Source organism: Centropristis striata, chromosome 15 (assembly GCF_030273125.1).
Source record: "Centropristis striata isolate RG_2023a ecotype Rhode Island chromosome 15, C.striata_1.0, whole genome shotgun sequence".
Taxonomy (NCBI): domain Eukaryota; kingdom Metazoa; phylum Chordata; class Actinopteri; order Perciformes; family Serranidae; genus Centropristis; species Centropristis striata.
The window spans coordinates 30,917,475-30,936,149 of record NC_081531.1 but is presented as its reverse complement, the minus strand read 5'-3'; the positions used below and the strand labels follow the sequence as shown (position 1 = coordinate 30,936,149).

The following is an 18,675-nucleotide window of genomic DNA, read 5'->3' as shown; positions in this document are numbered from 1 at the left end:
AAAAAGAAAAGAAGTTTTTGTATTTGTATATCCAGCGTATTTGTGTAACCATAGTTTTCAGAGGTATCTCTGTGATATCCATGCTACTGTGCAAAACAAATCAATCTTTAAAATATGAGGATAAGCTCATAGACACTGGGCTCTGCTCTATGTTGTGTGCATTATAAACATATAAACAACACATAATCATGCAATCTGCTGTCAAGCTATATTTTAATTTTAAAATATACTTTACATACTTTTTTGTCACTTTCATACTGTATCTACATTTAATGATGGAAATCAGGCACTTAAAGGTTTTTGAGCTGCGTAGTTTAATGTGCAGTCGGGGTGACTGTTAGTGCTGCTGAAGGTGTGCTGATCTCCCCCAGCCTCTTCAGCAGTCCATCCAGTGTCTCCATATTCTGTGATTTCTCCTCTAGCAGCTCGTATCGCAGACTGGAGATGTCCTGTTTTATCTCTTTCAGCTCACCTGAATAGACCACAGAATGGTGAAATTCAAGTTGAAAATAAAACTACAGATGTGACAACAGTAGCTTATTTCTAGATTAGATATAACAATTTAAACAAGTTTAAGGCATTGTTCAGATTTATTGAAGTAGGGTTGTAACTCATACAACGCCACTTCAATAAATATAGTAGATGCTTTTTTCACTGTTTAAGTTTACGCAGGGAGCCACAGCAGTCTATTCTCTCTTAAAAGCCACCAGACTCTGTTGACAAAAACAGTCATTTTTACCCCACAGAACAACGTTGTTGCTGGTCTCTCTCTCTGCCTCCATATGTTAGTTTGATTGTGTTATTGTGTTACTTTGGTGTTTTAAGGGTTAGTTTGAGATCATCAAGGTCACATTTTACCACACACTAACTAACCGATCGAGGCAGCTTTAGTTTTACAACCCCCTACAGTCTGAGAGCAACCCCTGTGTTTGCAAGGTAAAATTACTGTTTTTGTAAATGCAGTCTGGTAGCTTTGCCTCTGTCCATAGCAGTGCATTGCTTAGCTTCTGTGGCAATACTCCTGCCTGCTTCTCCAAACGGGAGGCGTGTCGACCATCATCTGCTCTAGGTTATACACTGACTATGGGTAAGTTACTCATACAACCACACCTTAAAAAATCAGAACTATCCCTTTAAGTTCAGTTTCAGCATCTTGTTGACTTTACCTTCCGTGATCTCGTCGCTCTCTTTGTCTGCTTGGGCTTTGATGATGTACCGCTTTATCAGACGCTTCATGATCTTCTGCAGCCAGACATGGAAAAGGTACTCAAAATCTTTAAACAGGTAGAATTAATATTACTATTATGGGTTTGATGCAAATTAAATTATTATTTAGGCTAGTGCTAAAGTACTAATTCTTTCAGAAAACTATTGTGCTGCTGTTTTAACTTGAGAAACTGCTGGGAGCTGTAGGTAGGTGGAGGAGCTTTTAATTTTATTTTCTACTTAAAATCTAACTTTACAGTTACTGAAAACTTAAAGGTTTTAAAGGTTTTTGGACTAAATGTGGAGTTTTTGTTTGAAATGTTGTGAAATACACACCTGATATCTGGTCGGGCTGATTGAAGCACCAAATCCTGTATTTTTGCCAACTCCAAGCTGAAAAATTAGGCAAAATTGAACAGAATTTATGACATTAAACTTGTCTTGAGGCCTGGGGTGGAGCCTGTGGTGCAGCAGTAAAACCACTGGGAGGTGCTCAGGCTCCAAATCAGCTCTAAATATCAAAGGTAAATGCATGGTACCTGGTTCAGCTGTGTCTCAATTTTCTCCTCACTATGTCCTGCCACATAGTGCAGGAGCAGAGACTTGATGGCCGTAGCCAGGCCCAACATAGATTTTGGACTGGGGACCAGGTTAAAGGGCACAGGGAGCGTCCTTCCCTCCTCAAAGTAGGAGAACCAGAGTTTTGCCCGAGCAAACTTCCACTCAACATCAGCATCATCCTAAAGAGCAGAGGCAAATAAACATGAATTGTAAAAAAGACTTTGTTATGTTGAGAGAATCATGGTATTGTATGTCTTATCTACGTTAAAATAAGTCAACACTGACTTTTGGTTTCACATAGTACAGGAACTTTGGCCTCCTGCGTTAAAGTCTCATGCTTGTTTGACCCAACTATCCGCCCTGGCCTCCTTCTTTTGCAGAGTTACGTAAACTTTAATTAAAAACATTTGCGATACGTCATAAACTACGGAGACATAATGCATTTGCCTGAGAAAAATATTTGCCCCGTGTTTCTGAATTAGTTCGAAAATGATCTCACAATTGTGAGAAAAGTTTTCATGGGAAAATATTCTGCTCTTGTTTTTCTGGGTTAGAAAAACTCAGATGATTATCTAATAAAACAAGGGCAGAATTTTGTGCTTGAAAATTCTGCTTTTGATTTTCTGAATTATTGACACAATTACCTCAGACAATTGTCTCATTAAGATAATTATGAAGATTGACATTGCAGTTTTGTTGGATGGCTTAGGCTTCATTTTACTACAATGGCTACAGTATCGTGGTTTACCTTTATTTCTACTCCTGCACTTTAAAAAAGATAATTCAAAAAAAAGTTTTTATTTTTTATTTTTGCAAATAACATGCAAATAAAATAAATTTCATATCTGTATTTAAAAAATACAATACATTATAAAATCACACTGGTAGAGCGGCCTGAGGTCCCTTTGCTGCATGTCCTCCCCTCTGTCTCCCCCTTTCTATCTATCACTTTCAATAAAGCATGAAAAATGGCAAAAAATAATCTTTAAAAAAAAATATGACAGTAAGTGTTTGGCAACTTTTGATACCAGACTTGTTAAAAAAATGTATGATTTCTTTTTACATTTCTCTACATTTTAAGTTTTACTGTAAGAAAACAGAAAGTTGCTTTAATTTTACACTCAGCAATATGATGAGTATCTTTTTTTTTATTACATAATTCACTGCAACATTCAAGACCATTAAGCATGTTCCATTATATTTATTTACAGATTTCAACTTTTATTTTAAAGTTAATATTTGAAATATTTTTTTAATGGCATTTTCACTTAATGAAGAAAAAACAACAAAACATTTAATAACTGTATTATAAAAAAAACATATCTGTAAAATAACAAACATATTTACTTTAATCTGACAGTAAGTTGTAAAAAAAAGTTGCTTAATGTTTACATTTAGCTTGTGTATTTCTTGTATTTTACATAGAATTTACTGTAATTAAACATTTAAAAAAAATCTAAATATAGTGTCCCATTATCACACTCCTGTGTGTTCCGCCTCATACTTTTTTCTTAATTAGATTTTTCCTTTTGTGACATATATATATATATATATATATATATATATATATATATATATAAACCACATACCATATTTTAAATCACTGAGAAATACGTGCTACACGTGAGGGCAGGACATGTTCTCTCTGTATCTGAAGCACATGATGATTTAGTGTTTTGATGACAAACCTCAATCTCCTGGAAGGAACTGTTAATCATGGCGATGAGCATGTTGAGCAGCACTATCACCATGGTTACGTTGTAAACCCCGTACAGCACGTAACCAATGTTCTCGATGAATTTGTGTCCGTTATTGATCACGACAGACCTGACCTCAGACAGTCCAAATATAGCCCAGAACAGCGTCTTGAAGCTCTCCTCCAGACTGCAGCACACAGAGAAGGGAAATGGGAGGAGATGAGAGAGTTATTTCTGAAATCAAAACAAATCATTAATCATCCAAACAAGCTGAGGATGCTCCATGAAAAAGCATCAAAAGATGAAAAGTTTTAGGTAATTTCCATACTGTGTGGTTTAAGATAACCCAACCATGTGAAGATGCAGTGGCAAGCATCGGGACAATGAGTCCCGACTCCCAAAATAAATCTGAAGGCTCACAGTCTGATTAACCTGACTACTTAACTATTAAATAGTCAAAATAATAATACTAGGAATAAAAAATGTAAAAAATCTGTCAGACAATCTCTATTTTCTTTCTTTATGACATTTCTTGCTTTTATTCTGAATTACACTGTGTATATAAAATTTCTCCAGCCTCTAAAATCCTTCAAAAAGTTAGCATGTTGTCTAAATTAAACTTTTTTGACATATTTAATTAAAACTGCACAATGACACTATATTTAATATGTTATCTTGTCATCTTTATGCATTTTGCATTCTTTAAATCAAATGTTTATTCTGAATTTGATGCCAGGAATACATTTTAAGAAGTTTGGACAGGTGCAACAAAAGACTGGGAAGTTGTGGAACGCTCCAAAAACAGTTTCTACAGTTAACAGGTTAATTGGTTGATTGTTTTTTAGACAGGAATCAAAGGTTGTAATCTGAGAAGGAAAAATGTTAAGATGCACTCTTTCAAAGTGTCTTTGTCAGTGGATTTAATCAGTGGTGGAATCTAACTAAGTACATTTACCCAAGTGCTGTATTATTTCCACATATGTAACTTTAAACTTCTACTGCACGATATTTTAGGGGCAAATATGGCACTTTTTACTGCACTTAAGCTGACAGCTTTAGTTACTTTCCAGGCCAAGATTTAACAGAAAAAAAACATCAATTTAAAATGATTACACATGTTAATAAATGTAACTTCTTAACTGTATATTACATAATCATAATCATAATAATAATAATAATGCATCAAAAATAATAATACAATCTGATTGGGTCCATTCTGAATAACGAATAATTTTACATTTGATACTTCAAGTACATTTTGATGCTAAAACTTTTGTACTTTTACTTATAGTGGAGTACTTTCAGAGTGTAGTATTCATACTTTTACTGAAGTAAGTAAGGATTTGAATACTTCTTCCACCACTGGATTTAATAAAAGATGTCCAATTTGATAACTGAAGAGACTTTTTGGTAACGCTTTATATTAAGGTCCGTGTAATAACCATTAATTTACAAGTAATAAGGCCCTTGTAAGTCCTTACAAGATGCTTATTACTGTGTGTTTATAAGCCTATATAAGTGTTAATGATGGCATTATAATACAGATAATAGCAGGCTATAAGAGATGTATAATAAGAACATTAATAAAAGCCTCATGAGTATCTTATAATTCTTCATAATAGCATTACAAACACTCATAACCCACCCATTATGTCTTTGCCATGCCTTTATTAATCTTTTGTTTGCTTATTGATATTAAAATATACTTTATTGCTCATCTATTATAAGTTAACTATGCACTTGTTAACAGTTAACTATGCTTTTTGCAGCTAAAGGGATCTAAAGCGAGAACAATGCCTTATTACTTGTTATTTAATGGTTATTACAAGGACCTTAATATAAAGCGTTACCGACTTTTTTAATGTAATTGATTTGAAGAATGAGAATTATTCTACCTTAACATCCAAAAATCCAACCTTGATTAATAAAAAATCAACAAAATGGTCAAATAATGCATTAGCAGACTCTAATGCAGGCGTCTCTCACGTGGTGAAGGCATCATTCTGCTTTGCTCCCAGGTAGTAAGAGTACAGGTTGAACATGCCGATCATGAACGCCAGAAAGACCAAGATGAAGATGACCATGAACTTGAAGATGTCCTTGACAGTCCTCCCCAGAGAGATCTGCAGTGGGCCAAAACTCTCGTTGGCTGGGAGGATGTAGGCGATCCGAGAGAAGCTCAGCACCACTGCCACGGCGTACAGGCCCTCCGACACCAGCTGGGGATCTGATGGCAACCAGTAGATACGAGCTGCAGAAACAGACACATTAACACATTAATTTTTGCAAGAAAAATGCTGTTACATCAGGATAAAACATTTCACAGAGCATGTATGCAGTGGTGGAAGAAGTATTCAGATCCCTTACTTCAGTAAAAGTACTAATACCAAACTGTGAAATTACTTCACTACAAGTAAAAGTCCTGCATTCAAAACTTACTGAAGTAAAAGTACAAAAGAAGTGTCCAAAGTAAAAAAACAATACATGTTATGCAGAATGGGGCCCACTAAGAATGTTATAATATTTCAAATATATTATTGTATTATTATTATTATTATTATTATTATTATTATTATTACTATATATGTTTTATTATTGATGCATTTAAATAAGCAGCATTTTACTGTCATCAAATTAGGGCTTTTGACTAACTTTTTAACTACCAAATAACCACTGTTATATGGTTTAATTTGCTCTGCTGCACTTGTCTATGCACTGTCTATGTTTTTTCTTCCATTTTATGAAATGAATGCATTTAAATTCAGGAAGGTGCTTTACAAATAAAGTTTATGATATATTATTATTACAATTTTTTAAACATGTGTACAAATGTTTAACTTTGATCTGAAAAGTAACTAAAGCTGGCAGCTAAATGTAGTGGAGTAGAAGTATGAAGCTACATAAAATGGAAATACTCAAGTAAAGCACCTTAAAATTGCCCTTAAGCACATTACTTGAGTAAATGTACATAGTTACATTCCACCACTGCATGTACATAACACAGTCACTGGATCTCAACTTATTATGACTAAAGGAAATTAAAAACTTTTTCTCTAAACTTTGAGATGTTGGATAGTTTTACCTCATCTGGCCTCCAATCACTAATCACACATGTGCACTCTGGACTGAAAGTTCACAAAAGGATTTTAAGGGGTCATAAGAAGAAAAATATGTTTGCAACCACTGGATGAACTTTTACTCAGATTTGCTTTCAAGAAAAGCTATTTTTGTAAATGTGATGATCTTAAAAGGGCCTTTTCAATTATCTTCCCAATAAAAACAGGGACATTTAGGCAAATTACTGTTGTTTAAAGTTAAGCTTGACCAATAATGGCCTTTCACACACATCTCAGTATCTATCGTTATTGGTGTCTATGATTTCCCAGATGTGCCAAGTTAATATATATTGCATCAGATATGGCATTTTTTATTTTATTTTTATTTTTCAATTTGTAAACAACTGACCAAACATACAATATTTAGCTATTAATATGTATAAAAAAATATATTTTATTTTATTTTATTATTAGCAATTCACAGATTCAGCCATTCAGAACTGATGTTTATTTTGTTTCTTAAATTATTATTATTCTTTATTCAAATGCTCAGCAATTCATGACACTGAACAGACATAATTGATGTTTATCAGCAATTTAATGATACTGAACAGACAGTTTATTTATTTATTCTCAGTGTTCATTTCTACAATTAAATGACAATATAATACCCTGTATGTATAATGCATTATAACGTATTCTAATGTTAGATATTTTTTAATATACTGTAGTTATTTGTTTAAGAAATCAGTCTTCTGTCATATCAGTTCACAATCCACAGAACATTCCCTACATCTGCCACCATTGCTCAGTAATCAGGGAATTTTTCTCCTCTAAAATAGCTCTCAAAAAGCCCATATCAGTCAGGCTCCAGTTCATAGCGTAAAGCCAGCATACGTCCTCTCAGCTATAGTGAAATATATGCTCCTGTGTGTCTGCCTTATGCTAACTTCCTGGAACTGTTTATACATGAAGTAAATGATGGTATTTAAAGTGTGGCCGTCTGTTAGTGTGTGCTCACCCAGCGTAAAGTAGTGTATCTCTGGAGGCAGCGTGACGTTAATCAGTGTTTTGTAGTGTGTGTGTACATAGGTCTGGGCTAAGTCAGCGTGTCTCAGGGTGGAGAAGCGGCAGCTGAAGGAGGCGAGGAAGATCGCCAGCATCCCAAAGTCCAGGAAGTTCCACGGTTCCACCAGGTACTCCCCCGGCCCCTGACTCCAGATCTCCTTCACCTCAGCCCAGATCATACCTGCACACGTGACACATGGTTATATTGTCAATTAACTTTTCGTATACGTCTTTTAAATATTGCCATTTTAAAAGGTAAGTTTTGTTAAAGGTGACTTAAATGATATTTGCTTTTTTTTAATGATGTGGCCTTTGAATAAATAACTGTGCACAAAACAAACAGCATTGCAGCACAGCTCTTTCAGGGTAATTGGATTTGACCAACTGTATAACTATGTAGAATAAGTAAAATGAATGGTATTTGTATTAAATATGTTTTGAGATATTTAAAACGGAAAATACACTTTTGTGTGTGTGTCCTTTTTTTCTTTTTCTTTTTTTTTTTTAGAAACATAGGTGCAATATTTTTTCAATGATTTAATTCTGAAGTAATCCAAAATAATTCAGATTAGATTTAATTTTTTTCATTTTCATTTTTTTTTTTTTTTTTTTGTAATCCAATGTATTGAGTAACTAATCACACCAACTGGGGTGTTTTTTAAAATAACTGACTACATTTTAAAGTAATCTTTTTTTTAAAAGGTGCAATATTTTATGTGATCCTAAAATAATCTCAAAAAAATTAAGATTAGTTTTTATTAGTTTTATTTATTTTATTTTATTTCAATTTTTTTGTAATCAAATGTATTAGGTAACTGACCACATTTCAAAGTAACCTAATCCAACCCTGATGATACTTGATGGTCTAATGCTCACCCATGACCCATGAAATGATGAGGACCTCCATCCATGTGAAGGGTGTCGTGGTCATGCGGTAGAGCAGCAGCGGGTCATATTTCAGTGTCGGATGATGATGGTGGGTCATGTTTGCCATCAGGGTGGTGCCTGCAAAACGGTCCGCAGCATTTAGTATCAGAAGGCCCAGAAAAATTGTGAAAGAGGAGGCGTGGGCCACAAACTTCATGAATGGGCTTCGCATCACCTTCCCCACCTGAGAGAGAGAGAGATGAAACAGGAGGATGAAACAGAACGTCCTGCAGAGAATTAAAGGTGAATATTTTGGAGTCATTTGTGAGTATAAATGTTATATACTCTGCTGCACGGTGATATCCAGTAACCCATAGCCAGTCCAGGCAATCCGATAGCCACCGCCAGCACGACCAGCAGCTTGATGGCAGTGGTTTGCTGTCTCAGGCCCGGCAGGTTCTCGTACCAGATGCTCAGCAGCTGCTGCTGGCAGTTAGGATGAGCCACAAACTGAAGAACATAGACACAGGCAGGTTGATAAGGTCGTTATCAGACTGTGCAATGGCTATCTATAAAAGCAAGAAGTGTCTGTGTTTGTGGATGTGTGTCTAGGGCATATCTCGCTGACCGTTAGTCAGACTGACCTTAGATTTCCTATGTGGCTTGCACATGGCACGAAGGTGTGCATCTTCGATTTTGAAGATTTTTGAATTAATTTTTCAAAATATTATTATTTACGTAGGATGTGTTGCGGAATTGCACTGTTTCCGATCAGACGCCTTTTAGGGGAGCTCCGCCCCATTGTGTGATAGGCCTACACCTGGTCAGTAACACAATTCACTCTGGATTCCCACACCTGACTCATCTCATCTGTTAGTCTATTTAGCCTACCTATTTATCTGAGTTTTAAAGTTCACTACAAGGTTCGATTTTCCAATAATATTCAATTAGTTTCCAGCTAATATCAATGTTCAATGTGTATGTGCTGGATGGTGTGCGTACCTTATGAAAAGTAAGTGTTTTATGAGCTGTGTTCCGATACCCATGCTTCCCGTAGGCCTACTTATACTTAGTTTGAGTATGCAGGGTGTGTTCTGATTCCGATCGCATCGATAAGAAGTGTACCTAAAGGACCCGGATGGTGCCCTCATAACGGTCAAAACGCTGAGTGTGCAACAATGTACACTCTACGCTCTCAACGGCCGCCATCTTGTCTACGTAGCAGAAGAGGCAGAGCCAGGCAGAGCTGCTCAGCTCGAAAAAAAATTTTTTAATGGCGGCCAAAATGACAGCGCCTGCAGCTCCCGAACCCTACAGATGTAAGTTTTGTCGTACATATTCATATTTACATTTTACAATCGCCTCAGAATAAATGTATTGACATGAACACTGCGCTTGTGGTTACAGTTGTCGTTATCGTCCAATATCATCCGGTTTAGCGCATTCGCCACATTTGCTGCGTTAATCGAGCCATATTGCAGGATTGTAGAAGTAAACCAAAGATTAAACAACACAAAGGGTATTTTTTTCGCCGTTCAAAGCGGGATGTTTTTGGCGGGTGACAAGCCGCGGCGGCTGTCGAGATCATAATTTACGGTAAGTGCACCACAGAGTATTAGATTTGGAACAACACTCACCTGCTGAAATCTGCGTACTTAGTAAGTGCAGATAGTGTACTGCGTTTAAGTGTACTCATGGAAGTATGGATATCATTCAGAACACAGCTATGGAGTTGCAGACGTTGTAATGGTCTCAATGCAATGTGCAAATTAGCATGCTAAGCAGAGATTTAGCTTTATTCACTTCTTATGTTGCATTACTATGTAATTCAGGGATGACATTCATGTTGCTTAGCGTAATGCCCATAATCATTTGATATGAGATACTTTCATGCAATATAGCATGTCAGCTAATTGGGTTCATGTTAATGTACTTTAAGTGCAGCATACTGCGTAATGTGCTATCTCACGATTAGCATGCTAACGAATGCATACTTCATATGCACATACACTGCACTAGTAAATCATAAAATAGAAAAAGAAAAAGTGCAAGTTGAACTTCTCTGATAACATTTTTTTTTTGATTGATCATATCATTAAATATTTGGGGGAAAATGGATCTCAACATGCTATTAATTAATGTTATTTCAAATAAACATTGACTTTTGTTAGCATTTTGAAAGGAGTGTGTCAAATAAGACTAATTAATTAATCCTAAACCATGCTTAATAATATTTATTATACGAACAAAAACATTTGCTCTGTGTTGTTGTCACTAACCTTTTTCACTTCGTATTTGATGGCTAACTTGAGCCGTGTAAGCGAGGGGCGACCTGGTAGTTCAAAGGTGTCTTCAGAGGCAGTTTCTCCACTCAGTATGGCCTCCACCTCCTCTGTGCTGCGGCACAGATCCAGAAGGCCCACCACATAATCCTTACACTGGCTCGATAGACAGATGTAGTCGTTCTATGGAACAATGAAGAAAAATGTGCATCAGTGAGAGAAACACACAAGATGTGTTGCAGGATATGGTCTGATGCTGTGGTTACAGATGTAGCTAAAGCCATCTGACAGCATCACAAAAAGCAACATAAAAGCCAGGATTTTATAGAAAATGTGCTTTTAGATTTCTAATATGTTCATCATCTAGCCTCATTTACCCCCTTCCAGACAAGAAGAAGGGATTATAGTTGTTAAATGTGGGTCAGACCAACAATGTCAACAGTGACTGCAAGATCTGGACCCCCAACTGTTCCTGCTTCCTCTCCTAAGACTCATAAAATGTTCTTGTGTTTACTGGCAGTTTTTTATAGCAGTTGGTTGGCAGAAAAAAAGCGAATAGTTTTCGTGTACTTGACAATGAGCTGGTTTTCAGGGCACGTGTACAGTAGCGCTGACAGGATGTGCACAGTAATTACAGAAATAAAGATTTTGGAGGGTTTTTAATAACATTTGTACCTTAAATTCTTTCTCAATATCAGCTAGCATGGCCAGCTCATTGCTGAGCTCCAGGGCTGCCAGCACCGGGTCCTCACTGGACAGGGAGAGGTAAGCGGGACTGGCGAGGCCTCTGTAGGCGTTGATTCTGGATCGCGAGTGGCTGAAGGAGTCAAACTGCTGCTGGTAGTTGCAGGAGTCGCAGCCGCAGAAGTAGTCGTGAGGAGGATCGATGCGAGCCCCTTTGCTCAGCAGGGTGTGAACTATCTCGTACTCCTGGCAGTGTGCTGCGAGGATCACTGGAGTCACATCATGAGAGAACCTGTGGGAGTATGTAGCATCATCTGTTTTTATTCTTCACAATCACTGGCTCATTCAACAACTGTTTGGCTGTCAGCTGACTAGTACTGTCCTTTCATATTCATACAACTTTTCCCATCCCTTCATCCTCCTCCTTATGCTGTTTACACCAAATGAAAGGAGCACTAGTTTGCCCTCAAAATGATTTGTGTTTATGTATACTTGTCCCTGATATGTCAAAAACCAATCACATCTTGTCTGGGCTCATAGCATGAATTTGCAGCCTTCTGCAGGAACTGCATGTATGGCAGCACTACTTGAGGCCATAGCTTGAGGCTTTGATGAGCCGTGGGCTGGGTTAAGAGCTGCTGGGGTTTTATAGAGGGAAACCAGCTACCTGTCCAGCTGTTCCATCAAAGCTGCGACTCTCAGTGAGTGGCACGTTCATAATCTGTGTTTCAAAACCAATAAATATTTACATTATCTAGCAAGTCATAGAACTGCGGAATAAATTGGGTTTATTGCAGCAGTATGAATCCAAAATAAATAGATTTTCCTATGATTTAATAGCAATAAACACATCAAAAAGATGCCAAAATATTTACATCATGATGCTGATTTGTAAATAGTCTTAATTCATGCATTGTGTGGTCTCACCATAAGACAACAACTTTTAAAAAATGTTTGTTTTCTGAATGGAGTTCTGATTGGTGAAGACGATGCAGGAGAATCTTAACACCGATAGGCTTTTACAGCAGTGTCACATGAATTAGCTTGAGTTGGAGAACTTTAACAAACCCAGTGCAAACTCGCGTCTTTTTGTATCTTTCATGTAGATGTGTGAAAAAACTCACTTCTCATTTGTGTGTGTTTGACACTTGAGTAAATACGCTACATTGCTTTCTTGTTGAGTCATTGATACCTCTCTCATGTCAATATGAAGCTACCACCAACACCTAACTTAGCTTAGCACAAAGAATAGAAACATCTTACCTGGATTTGTCCAAAGGTAACAAAACTCTAAGACTTAATTATTAGGAAAGTTAAGATATCAGTCTCTGACTCTGTGTCAATATGCAGCAGAGCAGAACAGCCCTTTAAACATGTCAGACATTTAGATATTTATTGCACTAGTGCTGCTTTTTGAGGTCACAACATTTTGTAGCTGAATTCACCTTGTTCCGTCCTCATCATAAGCATAGAAGTCATCCAACATGTCTGCTTGAGCAGGACTCGCTGTGAGGCGGTGGGCATCTCTAAACGCTGGGTGAGACAAGAGGGCCTCTGTGATACGGACATAACCTTTACCTACAACACACAAACAGAGCAAAGCTGTTGCCAAATGAGGCTGCTACACAGGTTCTCTCCAAGAAAAGGACAATCAGGTCATAATCATCCGTAACTGGTCAGTACAGCAGTGTATTACTGCCACGTCAGAAAAACTAGATGTTTTTCACATTATATCAGGAAATTTTCATATTATCATGGCATACAAAATTGGCATGAAGACACTTTTCTTGTCTTCAGGGCATCTGCAGCGGCTGCCTGTGACTGTGACAAAAAATGATATGAAATGAAACAGTTTTTACCTTACATTTTATTTTAATTTGACATTTGTGTAGGCCAAAAGCAATTTGTATTATTCTAATGTAAAAATTTGTAACTTACATATGGCATTAAAAAAGTATACTAAAATGTGCATCATAGCATATAAAAGCTCACGGCCCCACGCCTCAGCCTCTAAATTTTGCTTCAAGTCTAGTTTTTAATCTCCTGAGATATTTCTTCAGTGTCCAGCCTCTCATTTGCACTCGGGTATTCGCTACATTCTGACAAAATTGTATTAAGAAATCATGCTCATTTTGACCTATAAATAATGTTGGTAGGCTAATTTAGACATATTAGGCTGTTTTTAACTTCATTTGAAAGGCACAACATAATGTCTGTGGCTCCATTCCGACATGTTTCCGGTCCAGCACTTTGTTCAGGCTCCATAAACTGACTCACTTAATTCTCTCTGTGGTCAGTTTAAGGTTGTTTGACTGTCACAGTACCAGTTTTGAGTCAAAATACACAGTTATCCTCTTTCATGGGATATTTCTGTTTTTGATTACCCCTACCTCCCATGATGCTTTGGGTTAATATGTTATCTATAGGCTTTATCAGATTGACCTGCTCTGACATCTTTGAACGTTTTAACCCCTTCAGAGTTCTGCAGCATCAGTTTCCTGCCATGTATCATTAACCCTTTAAAAGCACTTTTTGGCCTTTGGATGCACACAAATGCCTCTTACTGATGGCTAACAGGAGGGCGTCGCCCACTCTGGCCAAATCTGCCCTCCCCAGCAGCAGCTCCGTCACCTCCAGATGTTCATTGGCGACAGCCAGCTGCAATGCATTCTGGCCCATGTAGTCCACGGCGTTGACATTCAAGTTGGGCATATGGAGCAGTACGCGGCGCACCTCTGGTATGTTGCCGTATTCAGCTGCCTCCAGGAAGCGCTGCTCCACCTCCGACAGGGTGATGGAGGGAGCAGAGAACATGTAGGCTGGACCACGGAGAGCCTGGCGTCGTTTAACAGCGCTGAGAGGAGCCATGAGCTGTCTGTCAGAGCTGCTGTGGCTGCCAGAGAATCGGGACATAAACACAGTACATCATGCAATGGTCACTTAACACACATGAAACCACACTTCAGTTCCCCGTCTCATCTCAATTTCACATTCTAAAACTAAAATATTTGCTTTTAGTGGCTTAAGGTATTGTTAAAATTATTGAATAATTATTTTTTCTTATTTAGTGGTGATGCCACTAACAAATATTTACATAATAAATAAACTTCAGATTTTTGCAGTTCCAGGCATGTTTAGGGACCTCAATATACAGAAATTTTAAATACAACAGGCAAAAAACTCACATTTATACTGCATGCAAAAAACTTCATGGTATTTCAACTAAAACTGCATGGGATATGCATAAGCTAGGCATGTCTGTAAAGTGGAGACTCGGGGTGTCCACAGAACCCATTTTCATTCAGATATATTGAGAGGTCAAGGGACTCTTGCAAGCCATGCAAGTTTGTCCCTCACCAAAATTTAGCCTGACTTTGCAGCATTATTTTGACCACTTCCTGACAAGTGATTATGACATCTTTATTCCAATAGATTCCTTCCATCTTCTAGTGTCATATGGTCCTTTTACTTAACGTTAAGACAAAAGGTCGTCCAGGAGTGCCAGCTTGTTCTCGATCAATCAGCCAATTATTTTCTTGACCAAGGCTTGGACTACAGAATAGAGTGAAAAAAGTCCATCCCAGTTTCTTAAAGTCTTTCAGGGATGTCTTTCAATGTCTTGTTTTGTCAGTCCAAAACCCTAAAATATATTGTTCAATATGGTATAAACAGATCATACATATTATTTGAGAGGCTGCTATTTTTGCATTAACAAAATAGTACAGACAGTATCTGTTTGATATTATATTAATTATTCTACAATGCAAAATTCAAGTTAAACTTAAGAGATAAACAACCAAAAGGATCCCAATAATGTTTATGCATGATAATTAAAGATGCTGTGTTAAAATTAATACCCAAACTTTTGTTTTTTTCCCAGTTGAACACAAAAGCACACCTGCCCACTACGTGCACATCTGGCTGAGTGGTGGATGTAAGTGAAGGACTCACCCGAGGCATCGTCCAGAGCAACAGTTCTCCTCTCCGAAATCATCGTCCATCAGAAGGTTATCGCGGCTGCGAGCCCTGGGGCTGTCGGTGCAGCCTGCAGGTCTGCTGTTATGCAGTCTGTGGTTCATCCCAATAGAGAGTCCTGGTTCATGTGAAGGAAGACTCAAGTGTCTGTGGCATAACTCTCTTTCACTCTCTCACCGTCGTCCTCCGCCCCTCTCTATTTCTCTGTGTCCTTGAGAAAGAATGCATCCTTCTGGGTCCCACTATACTTTTATTTACTCGACTCGTTGAACTGCACAGATGTGGAGGGCAGCTCAGTGTTATGACTGAGGGTTACTGGTGACGTATGGCTGTATTTGCATTTGTTTTGAGAATAAGAAGATAAACAAGAGTGGAATATTCTCAAAATGTTGTGCTTTGCCAACAGTTTTAATGCCATGGCTGTAAAGTGCTATTTTAAACTGCAGTGTTTAGAGTACATGTGGAGTTTTGTCTGTGTGTGTGTGTGTGTGTGTGTGTGTGTGTGTGTGTGTGTGTGTGTGTGAGTACATGCATGCAGGAGTAACTGATGGCTGATGAACAGCAGATGAGATTCCTCAGGGTTTAAATTCCCAGTAGACTTTGCTTCCTGTGTGCTCCCACTCTCCACTGATCCCCGCCCAGTGTGGGAAAACAACTTCCTACACACACACACACACACACACACACACACACAAACGTAAGTATCCATACATATAATTGTGTGTGTTCATGCATGCCTGTAATTTACTCCCCAGCATCCAGTGTTTCTATTACACAAACGTAAAGGCATTATTTCTGATGACACAGTGTGTTCTTCTTTGGCTTTTTCGCTGATTTTGTTACTTCTCTCTCTGATTTTCACATCAAACACTCCGTAACATCACGCCTACATGTCAGTAATCAAAGATCTGATAAAGCCAAGTCTCTGAAGTGTAGTGTAGCAGTGAAAGTTGCCTTTTAAGGCCGTGATTGCTGAAGATTAGTCACTTTGGAGCTTTCATGACGTAACAGCGTAACATTTCACAGGGAGGATGGCAGGGTGAAAGGGGGTAAACTCTGACAAATGCCGTCAGAGTGAGTTTTTGTTGAGACTTCCTCCTCAGAACAGAACAGGTCTGGTTGTAAACACTGTCAGCTCAGACATACACACTTTTATCGGGGGTCAATGAGTGGCCAAGCACCTGGATATGTTTTGGATATTTTTGGAAAGGGAGGACATTTCAGTCGATCCTCACTTCTTCAAAGGGTTAAGACTTGGTTTTAGGGATAATGTTACAAGTGTGTGTATGTGTGTGTGTATGTGTGTGCACGCGCGTGAGCTGATTCTGGTGATAACACTGCAGGAGCTCTGGCTCTTTGTGTGGTCTGATATGTGTATATTGCCAGGGTTAATGAACCCATACACACACAGAGTAATGTCTGTACTCCTGTGCATAAATAAGCCAAAATAGGCAGATGGGGATTTGGCAGGGAAATTGTTGTGGACACAAATGAGCCACCTGGTGAACCGTGTCAGAAATTGGACACTCTACATGTCTGTACATGTCGATATGGTATATTTGCTTAAGTACAGTTTTAAGGTACTCATGCTTTACTTGAGTTGTTGCTTTTTTCTGACTAACAAGCAACCCTACATATTTTGTAGATAGTTTTTCACACAAAACATATGCTGCTTTTAAAATGTGATGCGCTGTTTAATGAAGTCAAGTTAAAAATGTAAATGTCTCTTTGGAATTCATAGTATTTGATTAAATTGTCAAACTGGTGTCAAATGTTTAATAGTTTTGGGTCGGTTGTATCTGCATCCATCAGCAGGTTGCCTGTATTTGAAGAAATAACTGAGATAACTCAGATGTTAGTGTTGTGTTAATGTGTCAACAGTACTGACTGAACGAGCTCTGCCTGCTCCTAAAACAAGTTAAAGAAGTCTGGAGCCATTCCATCATTTTCCCTCTGTTTATGATTGGTGCAGTGCCCTCAAGCTGTTTTCGGGACCTGCGTCTCTACATACTACTGTTGTGTTTTATCACCAGTTCTGCTCAACCTTGATTGAGCACTTTTCTTACTACTTCAACTTCATCTTACCCTTTTTTATCCACCATTGCAGTGTAGCTTCATCTCTTCAATGAACTTGAAAAATATTCCATATTTTTTATACATTATTGGTATTATTCAACTTTTCATTGCATTCATATTAATTTCACCCAATCCTAATTTTCAAACTATTCCTACGCTAACTGTAAAAAAAATTATTCAGGCCAGCATGGCAGCGATATTGGCAGAAATTGCATTCTCTACTTAATATTTGGAGTTTATCTGAAATTTGTGAGGTCGACTCCCAAGTGCAAAAATGGTCACAATTCATGCTTGTAACTCACAACTTGTAGCTTCAGCGTTGCATTCACAGACAGGAAATGTGTGTGTGAAACCTCACTGTTTAAAATATTCCTGCATATATTTAAATACACAATATATTCCTACAGCCACAAAGCCTTTTAAAAAGTTATATTTCTGTGCACAAAACATTTTCTGCTTAATTCCAGGTCTTTTGGGTAACTTCTCCCAAATTCCTTGAGTACCAACCTCGGGCTGAAGTTTAAAGATGAGGTGAATGTTTCTTCTCAGTTCTCTCAGAAGAGGAAACCTTCAGCCATCACTCTCAGAGACAGAGGCAGGAGAGAACCAGCTTCTCTGGCTTCATCAGCAACATCTTCTCAAAGGTAAGGATGCATTTACATGGAAACAATAATCATTGATACCACGTTGCAAGATGGATTTGATCAGATCTGATGAGATAACATGTGAGATATTCAGTCACATAGAATAGACCGGAGGAGACACTATATAGGCTTTACAGTGAGCTTCAAAAGCAGACATCCAAAGGCCTCAGTTCAGATTTTATCGCTGCTGCTGTCTTTCCATAATTTTTCTTCTTTAACACATCTGAAAGCAAAGTATTTGTATGTAATAGTTTGTTATTATCAGTCCAGAAGCTTTGTGAGATGTGAAGTGATGAAGCATCTCATTCACCAAACAACAAGCTCAGTTATCTTTTACTCACAGACGTCTTCACTGTCATATATGTGTTGAACTAAATTTTTTTATATTTTACTTTTGTACTGAAAAAATAGGAGAAAAAGAAGAAGAGATGCAAGAAAAAGACTCCTTGAAATGCAGTTCGTTCTACTGCTAATGTGAGCTGGACCCTTCTATCATCTTTTAAATAAACATTGATAAATCTACTTCAACTATGTACGTTGTTCCTTATTCAATGTTTTT

At 37.7% G+C, this 18,675-nt stretch overlaps 1 protein-coding gene across 1 annotated transcript; it reads right to left on the bottom strand.

The window, feature by feature from the left end:
- Nucleotides 1-210: 210 nt before the first annotated feature.
- trpc6a (transient receptor potential cation channel, subfamily C, member 6a) lies at nt 211-15,737 on the bottom strand. Its single transcript, XM_059351610.1, has 14 exons — nt 15,373-15,737; nt 13,986-14,314; nt 12,867-12,999; nt 11,413-11,713; nt 10,735-10,920; nt 8,801-8,965; nt 8,465-8,699; nt 7,542-7,769; nt 5,451-5,715; nt 3,456-3,651; nt 1,746-1,946; nt 1,543-1,599; nt 1,167-1,242; nt 211-472 (listed from the first exon to the last, which is right to left on the bottom strand). The coding sequence occupies exons 1-14, from the start codon at nt 15,498-15,500 to the stop codon at nt 315-317; spliced, it is 2,658 nt and encodes an 885-aa protein (XP_059207593.1). The 5' UTR covers nt 15,501-15,737; the 3' UTR covers nt 211-314.
- Between the last annotated feature and the right edge of the window lie 2,938 nt (nt 15,738-18,675).